The sequence below is a fragment of the Microcaecilia unicolor genome, chromosome 7 (assembly GCF_901765095.1).
Source record: "Microcaecilia unicolor chromosome 7, aMicUni1.1, whole genome shotgun sequence".
Classification (NCBI taxonomy): Eukaryota; Metazoa; Chordata; class Amphibia; order Gymnophiona; family Siphonopidae; genus Microcaecilia; species Microcaecilia unicolor.
This window is the reverse complement of record NC_044037.1, coordinates 24,887,786-24,912,068: the sequence shown is the minus strand read 5'-3', so window position 1 is coordinate 24,912,068 and position 24,283 is coordinate 24,887,786. Positions and strand designations below refer to the sequence as shown.

General features: G+C 43.0%; 1 protein-coding gene across 1 annotated transcript in view; it reads right to left on the bottom strand.

The window, feature by feature from the left end:
• The window catches only part of TENM1 (teneurin transmembrane protein 1), a 696,753-nt gene that overhangs the window by 64,905 nt on the left and 607,565 nt on the right, over window positions 1-24,283 (bottom strand). The window contains exon 24 of the mRNA XM_030210273.1: window positions 13,034-13,206. Coding sequence (XP_030066133.1) covers window positions 13,034-13,206 — 173 coding nt within the window. The remainder of the gene's footprint in view (window positions 1-13,033; window positions 13,207-24,283) is intronic.

Below are 24,283 nucleotides of genomic sequence, written 5' to 3'. Positions count from 1 at the left end.
CTGTTCACTTTCTTTTGAAGCTGTTCCACTGCCGTTGTTGTTGCTGGGCCCGTGTCCTCTAGCGCGGAGACCCGATTCTCTAGTTCTCCTGCTCTTCTATTAATGTCGGTAAGTAGTGTTTCGATGCTTACTATTCTCTCTTCTAAGCGATTGATTTGCGGCTCCAGCGCTTTCTCAACTGCAGCTGTTATTTGTGAGACTTGTTCCTCGGAGAAAACCGGCCCCTCCTGTTGCTTTTTCTCCTCCATTTTCGCTCCCAGCGCTTTCGTTTTCTCCTTCTCGCGTTTCACTCCCTTGCCTACCATTCCGCTCGGGGAGCTCTCCAAATATTTTTCCATTCACTCCTCACTCTTTCTGTTATCAAGATTTGCACCCGAGTTGTCTCGTTTAGAGTTATAAAGTTCGATTTTCGGGTTGGGGCCTCGGAGAGCTAGCTCTGCACGTCTGGCTCTCTCACAGCATCACGTGACCCTCTCATATTTGCTGGATTATATATACACCAATATATTTGTGTATCTTTTAAAAATATATATCTGACACTGCAGCAGAGAAAATAGTCTCATTCCAAAAGCCCTCTTCCCTCTCCCTTTGGGGCCTCACCTTGCCTTTTCTCATTCCTTAAACAAAAGACTTAAGACTGCTTTAAAGTTTTAAATTGACTCTATTCCTCTGATCAACACAACAAAGATTGGACCTAACCAGAGGATGCAAAGAGAGAGACAGGTGGGAAAGGTGTGAAGAGCCCATTGAAGACAAAGACTTCAGAGGGGAGACCATAAACAGGACATTTGCTTGTCAAAGGTATACCTGCCCCTCCCATCAGCTTTCAGACATGTGCAGAAAGGAAGGACTTATAATGTGGTCATGTGAACAGACTACATTAACTATAATGCCTTGCAAAATATCCAAGACATGCACACACAATGCTTCTCTGCTAACATTATAAAAGGCCTGGAAACAGCCCAGCTCACTCTCTTGGAACCTGCCTCCTCTTCGGACCTGCCTCCTCTTGGGACCTGCTGCTCTCTTTGGGGTCTGCTGATGCCTTGCTCCTGAAACATGTGCTCATCAATCAGCTGGACCACAGCATGCTTGTAACAAGGACTTGTAAGTAACCTACCTGCTACTTTGTTCTATTTTAAGCACAGATTACCTGTAAAGATCTCTTAAAACCTACCTCTCGTGTGCAATTGCATATTAAATCAATCTTTTTGAAGCTAAAAATACGGTCTCTTTGTGTTCTGAGCATACTTAATTTATTTAATTTATTGCAATTATCACCTTTGGTGATTGGTGGAGAAATCAATATAAATACAGCACCTGCTCTTAAATTATAAGCAGTGGCAAGTTGCTCTAGAGCTATTTTCCCCAAAATAAATAATTTCTTGTAACACTATGATTGGACTGCAGTAACTAGCCTTGTTTATATGAAATAGCTGTGAACTTATTTCATCTGCTGAGAACCGCCTCTATTTTGTTTTGAAGTGAGAGGTCTGAAAATCTCTGGTAGGCCTCAAAGAAGATTCTGCTACCTCAGGGAAGGCCCCTGACTGAATGAGCAAGTGTTTGCATCGCCTAGCCTTACAGTGCTTTGAATATTCTGTTTAATTCTCTTTGCAAACGGAAACACAGCATTCTCAAACAATTGCCACAGTTGAAGATGTACACCTGTCTTCGTTATGGGCCTATTAATTTATTTATTAGGATTTATTTACCGCCTTTTTGAAGGAATTCACTCAAAGTGGTGTACAGTAAGAATAGATCAAACATGAGCAGTAGGCAATTAGAGCAGTAAAAATATTCGAACAACAATACAAAGTATGGCGGCATGGTATACTACTTTGTGTAAACACAGGGGAATATTGCTTTGTATCAGAGTACTAAACATATAAATCTTATACAACAAATGTACTCTGATTATGAATATACAAAAACTTTTTAATATCCACACTTATACACATACACTATAAATCACCATAAGTTTTGCAAAGTTCACATGTACCCAATCCCATACCCTCTTATGTCCTCTCAATGGATTAGCAAACAGTCAATCCTTGCAGCGTTATCGAGTATTTAGTTGTAGTTGATCACCAACCAGATCTCATGGTTGTCCCATATCATAATCGAAAACATATCATAAACCGCTGTTTGTGTCTTTAATGTCAATCAGAATATCCAACAGGAAACATCTGCATACAGGGTTATCCAAGCCTCCAAGACCGCTTGCACTTAACTGTTATGTTGGTACAAGTGCTGTCCATCCATTATATCTGTACCTCAATCACATAAGTAACGGTTCACCTTGGCTGAGACTGGAACTCGACAAAACCATCAAACCTTGCTGGTCAGCTGGGATATATTCAATACCGTTCCTCAATGCGAGACCGCATTTCGGGTTTCCTTCCTCAGGAGGAACTATGTCTCTAGGCCCTCGAGAGTAGCATCTAAGCGAGGTGTCCTTAGCGAAGTAATTATCAAAAGATAAATTTGGTCTAAAGTCTTTAAATATTTCCCTGAACTCTAGGATCTCATAAGAAATGGAACAATACAACATTTGTGTTTTGGAGATAAGAGAAACCTCCCAACTAGTTATTGGTCACTTGTTTGAGTGGTTGCAAATGAATCATGATTAGACATCCAGTGAGAAGGTCCTATGTGTGAATCTGCAGAGTCCTTCCACCAAATGCGCAGTAGAACAGAATTTTGTGTAAATATAAACGAAACCTTCTTTCCTGCTACCTGGAAAAAGGAGTGTAAAGAGGCTTGCGGAAATCCTCCCCATGCTCCCTTCCTCCACATCTGAAGGAGTGATTTTCTCTTTGCAACCAGGCCAAATGGAAGCTACTGCAATCTTGAAGATGTGAACTGAACCAAACGTTCCCTGAGATCTTAAGTATCCAGAATGGATCTGGATCATTCTAAGGACAACTGTCAGGTGGATCAACATCCAGGAAGTTTGTTCAAACGTATGCCTGATTCATTATGGGGTAGTAGCGTAGTGTTTTTAGCTTGTGGTAGAAATCAGCTGGCAGTGAATGCTGAGATGCCCGTAGGACTATAGTGGATGTCTCGGTGTTTACCACCAGCTGATTTCTACTACAAGCTAAAAACACTACCGTGGCTTAGTGAAAGACCCCCTATATATTTGGGTCACTCATATGGTAAATCAATCATTAACAGAGGGCAATTTTCCAAAAATGCAAATTATTTTAACTCCACCGTTGAAAAGTGAGAAACTGGATAGGGAAGTGGTCAATAACCAGTATAATGATTTTGGCTAAATATAATTGAGGTTAGTATTTAGTAGACTCTGATTTACTTGATTCCTTTCAATGTGGATTTCACAGTAATTTTAGTAGTGAAACATTTCTTGTTGCTTTAGTAACCGAACTTCATTTAATCTTAGATAAAGGAAAGCAAGTATTTGTTTTGCAGCTTGACTTATCGGCAGCTTTTGATTAGGTGACTCCAAATTAGAGAATGTGAGCATTACTGGTAATGTTTTAAAATGGTTCAGTGGTTTTATGAAAAATAGATCTCTTACCATTTGCTGGAAAAAGCATTTGTTATCGTCATGAGATTTTAAATCCGTGTATTCCCCAGGGATCTCCATTATCCTATTTAATTTTAATTGAGTTCACTAGGAGCAGTTTTGCCATCCTTGGGGATCATACACTTTTCTTATGCAGATGATATCAAATTGGCTTTTCTGGCTGATTATCCAGTAGTATATGAAAGAATGGATGGAATATTTATAGCTGTACGCGATTGGATGTTACATAATGAGTGAAAACTAAAGCCAGAAAAGACTAACATTCTCTGCTGTTGTACTGACTCATGTGGTTCTTTATCTCTGGCTGGAATTATATGTGGTTCTTTATCTCTGGCTGGGACTACTGTGCTTTTTGAGGATAAAGTAAAAATCTTGGGAGTAGTGGTAGATTCAATGAGTGTATATACTAATGTGATATCAAGGAAGTTATTGGTTAATCTAAGGTTGGTCAGATGTATTAGAATTTTTTTTAGACCAGGACATATTCTTGAGTTCTTTCTCATCTTGATTATGGTAACTTAGGCCCCCTTTTACCAAGGCATGCTCATGTTTTTAGCGTGCGCTAAAATCGTAGGTGCGCTAAATGTTAGAGACACTAATACATTCCTATGGGCGTCTCTAACATTTAGCACGCCTATAATTTTAGAGCGCACCAAAAACGTGAGCACGCCTTAGTAAAACTATGGAATGGGCTCCCAAAAGCTGTGAAAGCAATCCACAACCACTTGAACTTCAGGAAATCACTAAAAACCAACCTCTTCAAAAAGGCCTACCCCAACGACCCCATGTAACCCTCTTCACCTACCAACACAGCATGACTGTGATCGAACAGGGCAACACGCAATCTTCATCCATTATGACCCTCCACTTATACCTCATACGATCACTATACAACTTTGTATTTGTTATCCACCAACTGGGCAAATGCCTTTGACGGTACTATGTAAGCCACATTGAGCCTGCAAATAGGTGGGAAAATGTGGGGTACAAATGCAACAAATAAATAAATAAATAAAAGGGGGCCTTAGTGTTATTAGGACTTCCGGAAAAAAACAAATTCACAGATTTCAAGTGCTGCAAAATATAGCTGCTAAGTTGGTTTTAGGTGATAAATTGAATGATCATGCTACTCCTTATTTAATAGGACAACACTGGTTAATGCTAAAGACTAGGATTTTATTCAAGCTATTCTTATTCATTTTCAAGATAACTCATGGATTGGCTGTACGAGGCATGTATGTGTGTTTGTATGTCTGAGTCTATGTGTGTGTGTCTTTGTGTATGTGTATGGGGGGGGGGGGCCCTTTGTGTCTTCGTGCATGTAGGTCTTAGATAGATAGAATGGATGGAGCTCCTCCAGTAGGCGATATTGCTTGGGTGAAAATGTGCCTAATAAAGGTCAATATTCATTTTATTAAAGTGAACATTTATAAACCTTAAAGCAAAACTTAACTGACATTCATAATTTAAACAGGACATAGAGGGATGTAACCTGCACGACAGATTTTGAATGAAATGGTGTCTATGTGGATTGGTCCTTCATCCTCATACTAACACATAGCTTATAAAAGGTCTGCTCCCCCTGATGACAAAACCTGGCTACGCTTCTGCGCACAGGTCCTTATCTGGTGTCACTTACTAATTTCCCTTTAAGGATAGGCTAAAGCGGCTAGGGCTCTTCAGCTTGGAGAAAAGGCGGCTGAGGGGAGATATGATAGAGGTCTATAAAATAATGAGTGGAGTGGAACGGGTAGATGTGAAGCGTCTGTTCACGCTTTCCAAAAATACTAGGACTAGGGGGCATGCGATGAAGCTACAATGTAGTAAATTTAAAATGAATTAGACAAAAGTTTTCTTTACTCAACGTGTAATTGAACTCTGGAATTCATTGCCAGAGAATGTGGTAAAGATGATTAGCTTAGCAGAGTTTAAAAAAGGTTTGGATGGCTTCCTGAAGGAAAAGTCCATAGACCATTATTAAATTGGACTTGGAGGAAAATCCACTATTTATGGGATAAGCAGTATAAAATGTTTTGTACTTTTTTGGGATCTTGCCAGGTGTTTGTGACCTGGATTGGCCACTGTTGGAAACAGGATGCTGGTCTGTCCCACTATGGCAATACTTATGTACTTATGTTACTATCACGGTGCTCATTTTCAAAGCTGATGGATGACCCAAAATGCAAAAAAAAAAAAAAAATCCATCTGTTAAAAAACGTCCAAATCCCGATTTTGAAAAGAAAGAATTTGGAAGTTTCACACTAAAGTTCGTCCAAATGAGAAGGGGCCGTGTTGAGGGTACGGTTGGGTGGGGACTAGAGAGGGAGCAAACGCAGGATGTCAAAACTGGCAATTTTTGAACAGGAAGGAATGTGCATGTCTAAAATGAAGGATGTTTTTATCTAGACCTGACTACTAGAGGGATTAAGGCATGACCCCTCATGAATTCCCCAGCGGTTGCTGTCCTCCTCCCTCTCCCCTGAAAGTGAAACCAGAAAAGAAAACCAGGACTTATGTCAGCTGCAGGTATTACAGCCATTCTGAACAAGGCAGCAACCAGGTCAGAGGAGTAGCCCAGTGGTAAGGGCAGTGGGATGTATACGAAGGAGCCACTGCAACTCTATCAATTGTTTTTCCTGGGGCTCCCTCCAGGAACAGAAAAATACTTACTGCACCTAAAGATATACAGTAAGACACCTGCAAGCCTAAATGGGATTGAAGCGGTATGCGTTCAGGTACAGCAGAGGTTTTTCTGTTCCTGGAGGGATCACATTTACATTAAAAAAAAGTTACAGTGGTATTTGAACCTTGGTCTCTTGGTTTATAGTCCACTATACTAATCACTAAGTTACTCCTCTGTTCTGTAAGGATGTCTGTGTGGCAGAGGCGTAGCCAAGGGTGGGCCCGGGTGGGCCTGAGCCCACCCACTTTGGGCTCAGGTCCACCTAGTAGCAGCACACCTATGATGTGGCTGGCAGGGATCCCCAAGCCCCACCAGTCAAACAATTGTCTCTCCTGCATACCTTGTAAATAGCAGATCTTCACCTGCAGCGGCCCCCACAGCCTTCCCTCTGATGTATTTCTGCCTATGCAGAAACAGGAAGTTGCATCAGAGGGAAGGATGTGGGGTCAACATGAGCAGTGTGTATTAGCTGCTGCTCGCCGCAGGTGAAAATCTGCTATTTAAAAGGTATTCAGAGGAGGGGGGGATGTTTGAGAGATCATATGGCATGCAGGTGAGAGAGAAAGAGATCAAATCATTTGTGGGACAAGGCAGAGTTCTTCTGCCCACCCATCTTGGGCCCAGCCCACCCAAAATTGGGTGTCTGGCTATGCCTCTGCTGTGTGGCCGTTTTCATAACAGTGCTGCCAGACAGACATCCTTGTGCCTTCTTGCCCTCCATTTATAATTGAAACATTTCAGTTAGTAAAATGATTGTTCTGGATGGATTTCTCCATCCTCTCATGTGTTTTCAAACAGGAACATAACATAGTAACATTGTAGATGACGGCAGAAAAAGACCTGCACGGTCCATCCAGTCTGCCCAACAAGATAAACTCATATGTGCTAGTTTTTTGTGTATACCTTACCTTGATTTGTACCTGTCTTTTTCAGGGCACTGACCGTATAAGTCCGCCCAGTACTATCCCCGCCTCCCAACCACCAGCCCCGCCTCCCACCACCGGCTCTGGCACAGACCGTATAAATCTACCCAGCACTATCCCCGCCTCCCAACCACCAGCCCTGGCACAGACCGTATAAGTCTGCCCAGCACTAGCCCCGCCTCCCAACCGTCTCTGCCACCCATTCAAGGCTAAGCTCCTGAGGATCCCTTCCTTCTGGACGTCTTCCCTGTTCACAAATTGCTGTGAGATGGATGTTGTTTTTGGACGTTATGAGCAGAAAGTCCCAATTCTGACTTGGATGTTCTTTTGAAAATGCCCCTCTGCGTTACTATATCCATTGATCCAAGAGTATTTTTTCCTCAGTGTATAATGCCCAATGAATTCTTGTGTAGACTTATAGCATAACTCTAAAACTAAAATCATTGGCACAGTGATTCAACCCCCATCCAGCTATCAGACTTAAGGAGGCTTTTTGGAGAGTTATCAATTGGACCGTCATAAAGTAAACTGTACCCAGGGGCCCTTTTACTAAGCTGTGTAAGCGTCTACGCGGGCCCAATGCATGCCAAAATGGAGTTACCGCCTGGCTACCACCTGGCTCTTGCGGTAATTTCATTTTTGGCGCGCGTCCGAAAAATAATTTTTTTCAGACATGCGGATTGGATGCACACCAAATGGCATTTGACGCGTGTAAGTCATTACCGCCCGGTTACCGCATGAGACTTTACTGGTAGGTCAATGGCTGGTGGTAAGGTCTCAGACCCAAAATGGACGTGGGGCAATTTTCATTTTGCCGCACACCCATTTTTGGCAAAAATGTTAAAAAGACATTTTTTGCAGGTGTACTGAAAAAAGATTCTGCACGTGCCCAAAACACGCGCCTACACTACCGCAGGCCATTTTTCAGCGCACCTTAGTAAAAGGACTCCCCAGTGTCTTAGACAGACCAAGATATTTCTTACCAAAAGTGAGGGATCTCATTAATAGAATCTGGAATTTTGAGCCCTGTAATGTAGATCATTACCACGTAATATGACTGCTCACCTCTTTTCATATTTATACAACAGTACTAAAATGTCACAGTTATTTTAAGTGCATTTGACTACGATTATTTTCATTAGTTATCCTCATTTTGTATTCATATGATCAATGTGATGCATATTTAAACCGCTTTATATCTCACTTCTGAAGTGATGCTCATTAACGTATACCGTACTTATTCTTTTTGGAATGTAACACATGGGCCAGTTCCAGCTGTGCCTTTTGCTTTCACCGGGTACCTTTAGGCATGAATATAAAAAAAATAATTACAGAATATATTAACTTGATTGCTAGGGATTAGTCAAAATATCTTGCCTTCTAGGCACTGGAAGAAGTTACATGATAGTATCTTTAAAATGAACAGGAGGAAATATTTTTTTCACTCAACAAATAGTTAAGCTCTGGAATTCATTGCCAGAGGATGTGCTATCAGTGGTTAGTGTATCTTGGTTTAAAAAGGGTTGGACAAGTTCCTGGATGAAAAGTCCATAGTCTGCTATTGAGATAGACATAGGAAAAGCCACTGCTTGTCCCTGGGATCAGTAGCATGAACCTTGCTACTATTTGTAGATTCCAGAACATTTCTACCATTTGGGATTCTGGAACCTTTCTACTATTTGTAGATTCTGGAATCTTGCTACTATTTTGTAGATTCCAGAACCTTGCTACTATTTGTAGATTCTGGAATCTTGCTACTATTAGGGATTCCAAGTTTCCAAGTTTATTATGGGTTTACCACCCTGCCCATCGCTAAGTACATCTCGGCAGCTAACATACTAAAAATAGAAAGTCAAGGAGGGAATGAGCAAAGAGAGTGGTGGATGCTTGGAATGCCATCCCGCGGGAGGTGGTGGAGAGGAAAACGGTAACGGAATTCAAACATGCGTGGAATAAACATAAAGGAATCCTGCTCAGAAGGAAGGGATCCCCAGAAGCTTAGCCGGTGGTGGGAGGCGGGGTGGGTGGTTGGGGGGCGGGGATAGTGCTAGGTAGACTTATACGGTCTGTGCCCTGAAAAAGAAAGGTACAAATAAGGTAAGGTATACACATGTGAGTTTATCTTGTTGGGCAGACTGGATGGACCGTGCAGGTCTTTTTCTGCTGTCATCTACTATGTTACTATGTTACAAAAGGGATTAGGGCAGAACTACAATATCAATCGGACAGTAGGGGAAAGAACAAAGGTAGGGTGCGCTGCATTCCAGACTCACATCTGAGAGGTGAAGAGTTAACATATAAGTGGCAGCTCTAACCGTAAGTGTCGCAAAAAAGGAATTTTTAAATTCTGTTTTAAAGGCCTGAAGATTCAAATGATTTCTCAGTGAATTAGGAAGCTGATTTCAGTGTTTTGGGACTTGTACCGAAAAAAAAATAGTGGAGCACGCATGTTTGTGAAAAATTTCCCGAAAAGATGGAACAGTCAACAGGGATTGTGTTGCTGATCACAGTGTTTGTGTCTGAGCATACGGAGTCAGGAGATGAGAGAGATATTGAGGCTCACCTGATATTTTGATTTTATGCACCAAAAGCATTGTTTTGTATGTGATTCTTTATCTGATGGGAAGCCAATGCGCCTCCCTGAGGAGTGGAGAAACATGATCAAATTTCTTCGAGCCGGTAATCAATTTTACAGCAGTGTTTTGTACAAGCTGTTGGCAGTGGATAGCTTTACGGTTAAGACCGTTATATACAGTATTACAATAATCAAGTTGAGATATGATAAAGGAGAGTATAAGGATATTTAAGGCATAAGGGTAGATCAGAGATTTAATTGATCTTATTTGTCTCAAACGAAAAAAACATCTATGGATTACAGCATTAATCTGTGGTTCAAAGGATAATGTCTCATCCAAGGTCACTCCCAATATCTTCACGGTTGAATGTTGGGGAACCAATACTGATGAGAGAATGAGAGGCTGTGGCAAAACAAAGGGGGTCTTTTACTAAGGCGCACTCATGTACAAAAATAAGTACCTGAATATATGTAAACCGCTTTGAATGTAGTTGCAAAAACCACAGAAGGGCGGAATATCAAGTCCCATTTCCCTTTCCCTATATGAGATTCTACATGGAATGTTGCTACTATTGAGATTCTGTTGCTACTATTTGAGATTCTACATAGAATGTTAATGTTGCTATTCCACTAGCAACATTCCATGTAGAAGCCTGCCCTTGCAGATCAGCAACGCGGCCGCGCAGGCTTCTGTTTCTGTGAGTCTGACGTCCTGCACGTACCAAAAAGACCTTCCTGACTTAAACTGCAGAGCTATCCAGAGAGTCCTTGATTTTTGTTGCTATCTGTGGAACCAATGACAGTCATTGCTCTCCAGGTATATTCTACACTCTGCTCGCTATCCAGCTGGTGCTGCAGCAGATATGGAATAGATTTAAATGGCACTGTTGGCATTTTAAAAGCAAACTGACCCTGACACTTGAATATTGACACAGATATATTTTGCATCTTGTTAATTCCATAGTAGAATTCTAGGCATTGTATTAATTTCTTAGTGAAGGAGTTCTGTGTGTTGAGCATCCCCTATGATTTATCTAGAGACTAGTAAAAAAGGCCCGTTTCTGACACAAATGAAACGGGCGCTAGCAAGGTTTTCCTCGGAGTGTGTATGTTTGAGAGAGTGTATGTGAGAGTGACTGTGTGTGAGAGAGAGAGAGTGAATGTGCGAGTGTGTCTGTGAGAGAGAGAGAGTGTGTGTGTGAGCGAGAGTGTGTGAGACACAGACTCTCTGTGAGACTGAGTGTATGAGACCAAGAGAGTGTGTGAGTGACTGTGTGACACATAGAGAGTGAATGTGATACAGTGTGAGACATAGAGTGTGTGAGAGACAGTGTGTGAGAGTGAGAGAAAGACATTGACTGTGAGAGAGAGAGAGTGTGTGAGAGAGAGAGTGTGTGTGTGACAGAGATACCTCCCCCCCCCTCTGGTGTCAGCCCCCCCCCTCTCTGGTCTCTGAGCGTTACTGTGCAGGACGCTGAGCTCTGGCTGTGCTTCAAGGAACTGACCAATCCTATTTAATAGAATGAACCTCCAACATTCTGAAGCTGAGAAACCTCGTGTGGTTGGTCACTTGTGACGTACCCGGAAGTACGTGATGTCAATTCAGGAGATGGATACAGAGAGCAGGAATGCCTCAGCCATGCAGTCAGCTTCAGAATGTTGGAGGTGCGTTTTATTATATAGGATATTCAAACCTGCTGCCCTCTACAGAAAAGCATAGTCTGTGTGCACATATTGTACGCTTTAAAAACAGTTGATATGCTGTACTCTCACATTTCTGCAAGCGTTGTGCTGGGGGTCAGACAGCAAGCTTGAAAGGTGACAAAGCAAGGAGGTTACAAAACAGCAACCTTCTTATTCAGCTCAAGGATCTACAAGACTCACTGAAAATATCAGGATGCAGAGAAAGGAAATATGAAACAGAGCCTGAAAGAACAGCGATGACTTTTATGGTACAGAATTCCAAGAAGAAAGAAAATAATACCTCAAGTGAGCAGCCATTCTGGACTGGCCATGACACACTGTTTTGCAGATCAGCTGAACCTTCCTTGCTAAGATCATCTCCAAAACGTAAGGGAAGACCAGACTGGTTATGCACAGATGAGCTGGTGAGGGACCCCCCCTGCCAGCCGAGGTCCTCTTCTTCCTTCGTTCTGTTTCTGAGTCTGACATCCTGCACATTGTAACTGCGGGACATCAGACTCACAGAAACAGAACGAAGCCTGGCACCGGAAGAAGAGGACCTTGGCTGGTGGGGGTTGGGGTCCCCCGCCAGCAAAGGTAGGAGACAGCGGTGGCGGTGGAGGGGGGTGGAGAGGGGCGTCGGGTCGAAGTTGGTGGCGGGGGGGGGGGGGGGGGGGTTGTCGGCAATGGCAGGGGGGGGGCTAAAATGTGCCCCCTCACCTCGGGCTCTGGACCCCCCTCCTGCCGATGTCTGACTACGCCCCTGGTTTGTACCAGAGTGGTCTGGAGGTGTAGTCAGAGCAAAGCCAGGAGTTATCCAGGGACTGGCAATATTCAGTTCTGGTGCCCACATAGCTAAGAGCTGGACTGCAGAAAAGGCAGGCCTTTTAAATTTGCCTGGTTAGCTATGCAGGTATGACATTGAATATACAGGAAGATGTTATTTGATATTGTTTCAAGCTTATGCCAATATATATGCTGGATTTTTCCATACTATTATATGGTTTTACCTACAGCTCTATTATATAAGCTTGTTATAAAGAGCGTTCATTTATACGTAGACCCAAGTATGTCAAACAACACACGTATTGCTTCTTTTATCTGCATTTTTCACAACTGGTTAAGTTTGCTACATGTGTGATATTCGTCACTGATGTAGTGCAACAGGCTTTTCCAATGAAGTTTTAACTTAGCCAGCTTCTGTATTGAAGAGGAAGGTACTGTAGTGCTCACATATCGTAGTGAGCTTACTCTACTGTACATACCACTCTTCAGTGTGTCCTAACACAAGAACCTCACTCATAGGAACTTGGGTTAACGCAGTTGACTTAGGGGTTGATATTCAGCCTATGAAGTGCTACGTAGGGCTATTGTCCATACACCCGCATAACTTTGGGATGCCACTGATGAACCGGACCTTCAGTACTAATGCCTGAATATGGCCCAACACTGATTTATCTGGGTCTAATGTAGCCAGTGGCAATCAGTGGCTAAAGAAATGCTGACCACCGTCAGATTAATAGTATTGTATGTTTTACAATTCTTAAGAATCCTATTTCACTAGGGATTTTTTTTTAGTTTTTCACCCCTCCGCAGAGATCTGAAGGTTTAATTACCTTGTTTTAAAGTGTATATAACACTAGTAGCTGAGATGTTGGTAGTTGTTACCACATTTTCTCTGTTTGAAGTTTCCAGTTCCACTCGTGTGGATTTTGCTACATCACTATGGAAGCTGCTAACTTCTCCTGTTGGGAAAGTTGCATTAATGAGGTGGCCTTCAAGATCATACCTAAAATGAAAGAAGAAGAAGTGTATTAATAAAAGTCTGAGATGTGAGATAGAGACCATGCTTCTTTTGCAAATTAACCTGAAAGAAAATTCTAAACAAATTTGGATATTCTGATTTGGAAATGCAAAAAAATAACCTTCATTATTATGTCAATAAGACCTCAGAAATGCAATCATGAGCCAAACTGCCCTAATATTGGCACTTTCAATCACTGGTCTGAAAACCGGCCAACTTTTCTTTATCATTTTGTGAAAATTATAATGCTTATTTTAAAAAAATAAGGTATAATATCTTCTGTATCTTCCACTTAAGAGAGACGTTATTAAGCTGTGTTAGGGCTTTAAGTTTACCCCTTAATGTGACACAGCTTGATTTATTTTACTGTGGTGATATATAACTTGTTGCGGTTTACTATGCAAAAGCCCTAATACAACATAAAATGTGCACTGGATGCACATTGCAAGTTGCATTAAGGCTCATAAATCATGGTAAAATAGCTGGGGTTATTTACCTCCGGTTAGCATCGGGCTGCAAAGCTGTGGCCCTATACTCCTGGGCTTTGACAGCAACCCCCTCCAGCTCAAGCCCCCCCAAAGGCTCAGCCCCCCAAACGGCCCCAGACCCTCGAAAAGGGCCTACGATTTAGATGCACATAAGTGTTACCACACTGGGACAGACCAAAGGTCCATCAAGCCCAGCATCCTGTTTCCAACAGTGGCCAATCCAGGTCACAAATACCTGGCAAGGTCCCCAAAAAAGTACAATACATTTTATGCTGCTTATCCAAGAAATTTTAATAATGGTCTATGGACTTTTCCTTCAGGAAGCCGTCCAAACCTTTTTAAAACCCCGCTAAGCTAACCACCTTTACCACATTCTCTGGCAACGAATTACAGAGTTTAATTACACGCTGAGTGAAGAAACATTTTCTCTGATTCATTTTAAATGTACTACTATCTTGTAGCTTCATTGCATGCTCCCTAGTCCTAGTATTTTTGGAAAGAGTAAACAAACGATTCACGTCTACCCGTTCCACTCCACTCATTATTTTATAGACCTCTATCATATCTCCCCTCAGCCGTCTTTTCTCCAAGTTGAAGAGCCCAAGCCGCTTCAGCCTAGGGTTGTTTGGGCAGGAGTGATATACAGTTGTTTCTGCCTAGCCCAGCAATGTTGTGAAAGCGAAACATTACCCTTAGTGGTAGACATGCAAGATTACCACCAGGGGTGTCTTTTTGAGGATGGAATCGCCCCTGCCCGAAGTCCCTCTGGATCACCAATAATCTTAATGGTAGGCCTTTGAGGGGCGGGCTGAAGTCTTTTGGTTGGGCCTTGAGCCAGGGGATGCTGGAGCTTTTTTGCGGGGGGGGGGGGGGTGGCATTTGGAGTCTTTTAGGGTGGACTTGAGCTAGGGAGTAGGGCTGGAGCCTTTTTGTAGGGGCTTGAGCTGTGTGTGTGTGCGCTCTGCTTGCCCAGGAGCATCAGTCCACGACTTTGCGGCCCGATGCTCCTGGGCTACTGGAATAACACAGCAGTGATATTTTTTTGCTATGGGATTTAGCAACCTGTGGAATTGAGATACCAGAAGATTCTGAATCCTGTAGTATATCAAGGTGCGGTAAATGATTGCCTTTTACCTCTCCCTTAGATGTCGGTCTTTATCTGCCCTCATGTACAATGTTAAAAAAAACACTGATTGCCATGGGCTGATTGTCTACACATGGAGATTTTAATTTATATAAGGACCTTGAACAGGTGCATTTATTTATATATAATATCAATGAATATAAATCAAGGCCGCACCTTAATGACCATCGTTTGGTCCTCCCTCTTCCTCGTCATGTCACCTTTGAGTCTACTACTACTACTACTACTACTACTTAACATTTCTAAAGCGCTACAAGGGTTACGCAGCACTATACAATTTAAACATAGAGGGACGGTCCCTGCTCAAAGAGCTTACAATCTAAGAGACAAGTGAACTAGGCATTCTGCATTGCTTGTCCTAGTTCCTAAATTATGGAACAATTTACCCTTACCTTAGCGTGCTGAACAGTCTTGTATTAAATTCAAGACTGGACAAACAACTTATTACTTTCAATAAGCACTTGGCATCCAGTTGCTGAGATCTGGAGACTGGGTGTGAGTTGCAGTCTCTGTATGTTAATTGCTTTTACTGCTTTTCCTTTTTTTTAAAAATTTGTATGATTGGTTCAGTCCTATTGAAATTTGGCATTTCTTTCTATTCTTTGAATTTTATAGTATTGTAAACCCTTTTGACCCGTCCATCAGATAGAGTGATATAGAACATCCTCAATAAACATACAGGGAGGGGGGAGGAGATGATTTTGTTACAGAGGGATTTTGCTTGCTGATGCTGTATACTTCCTAGTTCTCTTGACTTTACCAGGTTTCTAATTGAGAGAAGACATTATTTTGTAGAGTCAATGTCTGCCAGTTGTTATTAGCACATAACAAACGTTGGTCTCACTCTTATATATGACTGCATAAAACAAGATAGTGGGCTAAGTTAGACAAAGGGTTGAGGAAGATGGGATGGGGGGGGGGGGGGTCAATAGCAGAACACATATAATGCAGATGACACTGACTGTCTGAATATCATTTGTTTTGTATTTACTCTTATCTTCATCAATAAAAATGATTTAAACTTAATATAAATTGTTGAACCATAAAATGGTGGAGAGCTATAAGAAACCAGGCTCTCTACACTTCTTTTGAATGTTGATGGTTACAGCAATTGATTGTGATGATCAGTTTTATTTGTTTGAACTATATTCAAAAGCTAATAAATAGCATGGAATACACTCTGAGGGGGTGGGGGGGTGGTTGGAGGGGGACGGGAGAAAATGTTAAATATTTTGATGATGAGATTTTTACCATGCTTGTACTCCGTTTGTCTTGTTTTCAAATGGATATATACTGAGATTGTTGACTGTTAATTTTGTTATATCATCAATAAAAATTGTTGAAACGTAAACATAATTTTATTAAAATGTATTTCTCTGACATTAGCTGGTGCTAGCTATTGTTCCTTCTGCGATGATAACATGACAGAGATGCCACTAGAGGGCACTGTGGTCCCATTAAACAAGCTTCAAGGGAAACGTAAACAAAATTTTTTTTTCAAAATTTCAATAAATCTTGTGTAATGAAAAATACTGGATCTATCTATTTGATATTGCACAGGTTGTTACAATACTCCATGCAAATTGTGACTTTTAAATCTCAAGCTGCAACAAAGTAAGTATGGAATAAAATATTAATAGCAATTTTTGATTTCTCTGGTCCCTTAATGAAGATAAGAATTTTCTTTTCCATTATCTGCATTAGAACTATCCATTTACTGAAATGTTTCAGAGACGTTTGTCTGTCTGCACCGTACTCAAAACCAGATCTGATGACTTCACTGCCATACTTTGCTCAGCTCTTTTGATGTTGGTAGCGTCAAAACCTTTTCAGTTCATCTGCGTTATCGAGGCCCCGATGCTCAAAAGTAAACGCGGGCGCTAGAGGTCGTTAGCGTTGTACTGATACCCGCATTTACTTATGCAGAATGTTCAGAGGCCAGGAGTGCGGGAAAAAAAATGAGTGCGCAGACGAACAACGCTAGTAGCATTGCTAATGTAGTCAAGCTCATGTTAATGAGGTCATTTTGTATTCCTCCTCAATGCTCAGAAAAGAGCCCCCGAAACAAAAACGCCAGATCAGAGCAGGCTAATTTAGGCTGTTGAAAGAGAGGATTTCCCATGATTCTTGTGCTTCTCTCATGATTCTTTCCGCAAAATCTGCCGGATTTAATTGCTTTTTGGAAGCAGAAGGGAGCCCATGCAAGCCCTTAAGCGCTGGTCGTGAGGAGCAGCAGACCCAAGTGAAAGCACACATTGATGTCTGTTTTCTGCGTTTAAATTTAAAGTGGCCATGCTAAAAAAAGTTTTAAAACGCTCAAAGTGAAATCACACATTGGTGTCTAAATATAAGTGTCCAAGCTAAAAAAAAATTAAAAACTCTTACATTTAGGCCACAGAAAACAGACGCCAATGTGTGCTTCACATTCGGGTTTTACCAGGCGCATGCGCACAGGAGCTGAGCTTACCGCGGAACTCTTCTGCGCATGCGGCAAGCACAATCCTCCCGCCAAGCTCCCTAATGCTCAATGCTATGAGCATGCCTATATTTGCATCTCATTAGCGTTCACCATCGGAGATGTTCTTCTGCGCTGTTCCGGCATTATTTTTACAGCGCTATTCGGAACAGTGCCGGAGTTTTGAACATCGGGGCCCAAGATAGAAGGCCTTGGAAGGGGCTAGTCACACCCCCTCCCTTACCTTCTTTGTTTCTCTGGGCTTTAACAGTACAGCCTGCACAAAACTCAGACGCTTTCCATTATACTGACTATAAGTTACAAAGGTCAGATTCAGCAATAATACCTCAGCGGGCAGAGTAAGGACACGTTTTCCCTTGGTCTGAACTGCATTTTACACAGATGATCACCTATATCGTTGAAAGCAGCAGCGCTCTCTTAATTGAACAAAATAAAAACTTGCTTGGGTTTATTGCTTTTCTTGATTTCCAGTGTAAGTCCAGGGCAGGATTAACTCTTCAGTGGATCCTAGGCAAACAAGCACCTTGGGCCCCCCCCCCCCCCCCACTGTAATTAGGTGAGGTGCAGTGGAGGTTCTGACACCTGCTTGCAAACAGCAAAAGACTATGGATGAGTGAGAGAGAGAGAGAGAGAGAGAGAGAGAGAGAGAGACAGAAAGAGAGAGAGAGAGAGAGAGAGAGAGAGAGAGAGAGAGAATGTGAGTAGTAGAAATGGAATTAGGGGAATGGAAAAGATAGGACATATGAGTGATGAATTGATATACTTTAAAAAAAAAGCAGAAGGAGGCACGAAACTTTGTTGCAAATATGTTTTGGGGCAAACATAGGGGCCATTTTATTAAAGTGTGCTAAGTTTTGCACTTAATGAGCCTTAACAGCAAAAATGAAAACAATCTTAAGTGCAAACGCTGAGTGGTAATTGTTGGAGGGTGCCCAGCATGTCCTCTGCAATTATTGCACTAGCTCTCCTGTAAACCTATTAACGCCTCCTATTGAGGAGGTACCATGTGAACCTGTGCTAAATGCAAAAGTGACAGCATCCCTGGCCATTCTCCTCCCATTTTACGCCTTTGTTCCTGCCCCCAAGGATAGAACCCACATGGGCCTTCTGGGGCCAGGCCCAGGAGTCCAAAGGTCTGAGGGGCCCTTCTCATTATCAAGGCAGGCTTTGAGTAGCAGACAAGTGGTTGTATTGTGCAGGAGCATGATAAATCTATTTATAAACTGCTGAAACCCTGATGTTTGTCTTTTATTAATGCTCATGTCAGTACCCTATAACACTAACAGTAACTAGATCAAGGAAAATATATTATTTTCTTCCATCTACCAATATCTACGTAGACTACGTTTCGTATTCCATGCAACCTACTTCCACATATGTCATTTACATCATTTATGTAATTTGTCTTTGACATTTTGTCAGTTGCTGTCGACATTGTTATTGTTAAATGGATCATAAACCTTTAAGTGGTGCTGTTAAGTGCAAACTTTGAAAAGAAAAAGATAAGAAAGAATTTGAATTGTAAAAAAAAATGTTACATGTAGACTGTGTTCCTTGTAAAACAATGTACTTGGCAGCTGTGGCTGGGAAGGGGGAGGGGGTGCCTTGTACTAGTTGACCCAGGGGCCCACAAACTTGTGATCTGTCCCTGCCCGTCCCCTATCACATCATACGGTTAACAAGCTAATTCACGTGTAAACCGCTCAGCACACTTTAGCCCTTTGGCTGGTGACAGGGCCTCTGAGAGACATGTCAGGCCCAGGGCAAATAATGTTAAGGGGACTGTCGCCATCGTCGCCCCTCCCTCCCACCCACCGCTGCAGCCACAGCCCCACTCTACTTGCCTGGAGTCACTGAATGGCAGACAGCAGCAATCGAGAGACACTGCTCTGCCAACCACTGGTCCTTCTTCCTGCCGTGTCCCGCTTATGCAGAAACAGGAAGTTAACTTCACAAAAGGCGGGACACGGCAGGAAGAAGGATCTGTGGATGGCAGCAGTGTTGCCAGGTGGGCGGTTTTACCGCCCAATTGGGCGGTTTTCCGCGCCCCGCCGCGGGAAATTTTTGCCCGCGGCGGGTTGCGGTTTTTTGGGCGGTTTTTTAGGCTTCCGGGCGGCTTTTTGGGCGGCTTTTTGATTTTTTTCGGCCGCGGGGGGCGGGGTTAGTGACGTTTTTGGGCGGGGTTAGTGACGTTTTGGGCAGGGCCGATGACGTGGGAGGCGGGGCCGATGACGTGGGAGGCGGGGCCGATGACGGGGAGGCGGGGCTGATGACGGGGAGGCGGGCCCGATGACATGGGAGGCGGGGCTGATGACGGGGAGGCGGGCCCGATGACGTGGGAGGCGGGGCCCGGTGACGGCGGGGGCGGGGCCGGTGACGCGGGGGGTGGGGGTTGTCAGGGGCGGGGTTTGTGTTTGGGCGGGTTTTGGGCTGGTTTCTGGCCCGGATTGGGCTGGAAAAAAAATTTCTACCTGGCAACCCTGGATGGCAGAGAGGTGTCTCTCGATCACTGCTGCAGCTATTCAATGACTCCAGAAAAGAAGAGGTCCCGGGGGGGGGGGGGGGGGGGGGGAAGAAAAGACGCTGGATCTCACTCGGGCTGCCGGCACCTGGCTCCGGGTCCCTCTTAGAAGCTGCATCTGGGGGAATCTTGCCCTCCTGCCCCCCCTGGCTGGTGTAAGTGCTCGTGCCTAACGTTAGGTGCAAAAATGCAGACATAAGCTAGTATTTTATAACAGCTGATCCACATGGAATTTGCTATTATAGAATTCATGCTTGGTGCCCCTTATCACAGCTCCTAACTTTAGATGCCATTTACTGAATCTACCCCATGGTGTAGATTATTGCTCTGGTCTGTACTGTTAACCCATTTGTCTTTTATTGGAAATAGCCCATATGAGGTTCCTATGAGAAACTGTACTTTGTGTTTTATTAAATATAATATTTAATATTGGGGTTTGATGGGAATGGAGTTCTTCTGTATTTCATATAGTTTATATTATAATACAATTTGAATTCCAAAAATATATGTTGGATATAGTTCTAGCATTTGATTCAAAATTAATTAAAAAAATACACCCCGTAGGCCTTTTTTGACTACAGACTTTTCTCTCAGTTAGATTTTTCAGTCTGAGAGTTTTTTTTCTGTAGTTTTTTTGGCCGGGGGTGGAGCCAATGATGATAGCCATACAGTCGGTGTCCTAAATTTAAATGGTACCCTGGGCTTATGAGGCTATTTGTTAATAACTAAATAATACTAATGTTTCAAATGCAGAACTAAGATCTAACAATTAGAGCAAAAATACATGTTTTAGTTTCTGAATACAATTTGAATGCAATTGTAATGCATACATATATGAAATACTGGAAATGAAATAGTATTGGGTCATTCCGTATAATTTTCAGCCAGATAACATCTGCACACATAAACAGAGAAGTCATGCATCTGCTGGCTGCTGGTTAATGTAAAAATTCATCATTGTTCCACATGTTTTCACTTATAAAATCAGCTGGAGTGGACACTGGACCTTTTGGGTGAGTGTTTACCCTGAAAAGTGAGATCTCTCCCTTTGTAAGCTGTAGTTCTCAGAGTGGCCCATGTACACAGTTCACCGAGGGACATGATACATGCAGGAAAACATGGAGGGTTTCTCAGAGTTCTGTGAGAATATGTGTCGGTACCATTGTATGAGGTCATGTGCACTGTTCTTACTAAGCAGTGCAGAACATCTCCAACTGCATTGCTACCAGGGCGGGGCAGGGTTTCAATATTGTGCTTTCAATTGCTGGGGATAGGCATGTTCCTTGGAGTCCTACAGAGCTTGCCTGTCCCTTACTATTGAGAGTGTAATTGGGAAACAGCACCCCCCACTGGCAGGATTGTACATGGAGGACTTCCGCTCAGTTAGTGCCTGTATGGCTGATTTATCCTTTTTTCTTGATATTCATACAAATATTACCCAATTATTGCCCTCCCCCAGCGCTCTTGGAAGGAAGGCAGTGCTCAGTTGATATTTGTAAATTGATAAGGGGGGAAATTATCCATGTTGGCTACCATTAAAACATTTTACTGTTAACCGGCTAAGTTAGAGGTTAATGTTAGGACAGCAAAAGGTTATCCTTATTTTATCCACCGACCTAACCAGTCACTGGTCTGAATATTGGCTGTGACCACATATATACTGAACATGGCCCGACATTGAATATGCAGGGTTAATTCAGCGGCTGGAAGTGGCTGGTTTATTCAAGAACTTACAGTAAATGTGCCTACCCAAAATTACAAAATCATTCTTCTGTGACCGGTGACTAGCCTATTTGTTGTCCATCATGATGGACTGTAACATTCATGGAGTGGCAGGTGCGGTTCTGGCCGCCTTACTGGACAGATTGGATGGACTGTGCCGTCATGTACTAAGTTACTACGGTTTTCTTTTACAAAGCCGCCCTAGCGATTCCTGCCTGGCAAATGAGAGGAAGCCCAGAGGAATTGAATGGGCTTCTTCTCATTTGCCGCACTGAGAATCGGTAGCACGGCTTTGTAAAAGGGGTCCTATGCTAAAAACCACTGACTGCCGTGGACTGTACATCTATCCCACAAAGATTATTTTATTTTTATAAGGACCTATTAGTAACTAGGTCTCATTGTACAGTGATACCTCGGTTTTCGTCGATAATCCGTCCAAAAACAATCGGTGAAATCGGAAACCGACGAAAACCGAGGCAATGTGTAGGGTCATCAGGGAAAGGCTCAAACCCTTCAAAATCTCTCTCATCCACACATCCTGGGCAAAAACAACGCCATACTGAGCAGGAGAACGCGTGGGTCGCCCTTTGGTTTTGCAAAATTAGCAGCGAGGTGAAGTGGGAACACCGACGAAATCCGAGACACATTTTTCGTGAAAAAAATTGACGAAAACCGAAACTGAAGATAACCGAAGTCAACGAAAACCGAGGTATTACTGTATAAAATGAGACCTATAATAAAACATTAGGAGTTAGCGGTAAAATAACACGTCTTAACAGTAACTCACATTGATAACTGCATCCCTAAGGGGTCCCTTTTACTAAACTGCTGGAGAAAGGGCCCTGCGGTAGTGGCATGAGCTGTTTTTTCCCCGTACGCCAGGGCCCTTGTTACCGCAGCCATTAAAATGCTCCAAAAAAGATAACTCTTACCGCGTGGCCATGCAGCACGGAGGTCTTACCGCCACCCACTGAGGTGGCGGTAAGGGCTCCCACGGTAATTCGACGATAACCGGGCAGTGTCCAGCAATGCCCAATTACCGCCGGGTTAGCACTGCGCTAGGGAAATAAAAATTCCTGGAGCGCAAGAAACAGCGCGTGCTCCAGCCGGAACTACAGCTGGCGGCCGCGTTGGGCTGGCGGCCGTTCCATTTTAGCATGCAGAAAACCTACACTGGGCTTGCTGCTACTTTGTAAAAGACCGCTATAATGTTATTTTTTGTTCCTGTCCTTGGTTTCTACCTAGATCTTAGATGGTGTTGCTTAAGGAACATGCGTTGCATAAGTTTTATAACAAAATCATATGTAGTTTTGTAACCAGTACGTCCGGTGTGCAACCGGTGGTAAAGTGAAATGTGCTAATATGATAGCTAAAACTGAAAAAAAGGCTTAAAATAAGAAATGTTTCAAATACCTTCTCTGGCATTCAGAATGTCTCTTCTGAAATATTTTTAACGGCTGACATATAATCTTGAAAAATGGTTATGATTCCACTTTGTAAAAATATTGTAGCTTCCTTCCATAAGGCAGGAGATGACAGCAAGAGCAAAAGGCAGATGCTTAAGAAAACCCAAATCAGGCAGGACTGTGAGGAGTTTGATCCACCTTTTGAATTAGTACAATATGTACTTCCTAACACAGGGCCGCCGAGAGACTGGGCCGGGCACAGGGCAAGGCCGCTGCCCCCCTCCGTCCACCACTGGGCCAGGCCCCCCCATGAATTGAAATCATAGCGCCTCACCTCGACCTTGGTCCTTGTGAAAGAAGCGCAGCAGCGGCAGTCTACAGATCGCCTCCCTTCGGGCCTTCCCTCCCTGTGTCCCGCCCTCATCTGACGTAACTTGCGCGACGGCGGTACACAGGGAGGGAAGGCCCGAAGGGAGACGATCTGCAGACTGCCACTGCTGCGCTTCTTTCACACGGAGCGAGGTCGAGGTGAGGTGCTATGATTTGAATTCAGGGGGGCCCAGCCTGGTGGTGGACTGAGGGGGGCGGGTGGAGGGGATTGTGGCGCCGGCCCCCCTTGGAGACCCGGGCACGGGGAATTTTGTCCCCCTTGCCCCCCCCCCCTCTCGGAGGCCCTGTCCTAACATGACAAAGGATATGGTTTTGGTGGAATAGCAACTTCCCACTCAATTTATTTTACATAAGTACATAAGTATTGCCATACTGGGACAGACCAAAGGTCCATCAAGCCCAGAATCATGTTTCCAAGAGTGGCCAATCTACGTTACAAGTACCTGGCAAGATCTCAAAATAGTACAATACATTTTATGCTGCTCACCCTAGAAATACTGTCAATCTATTGAGGCAATGATCTACTACTACGTCTTAAACATACAATACACAAACTAGTAGAAATTATAGTGGGAGTATCTCATGTCTTGCTAATACATGTTTGTTATTACTCTGATTTAAGGGGAAGTCTCATAAAGTCACCGGGGTTATTTTATATCACCCATCGAGGTGAGCCCCTGCTTTGTGACCGTTATAATCATCGACTAGCCCCCCTCCTACCACTATTTTTTAATGATCTTTTTTTCAGTTTCTCTCTTGTTCTCTTGTTCAATTATTTTACTGTGGAGGTTAGTTATTTTATCTTCAATATCTGTACTATAAACTTTATCACTTCAAGATCTCTATGTACACCCTATGGAATCATGTGTTGGACAATGTTGAAAAAATATCAGAGATCTTGAAGTGATAAAGTTA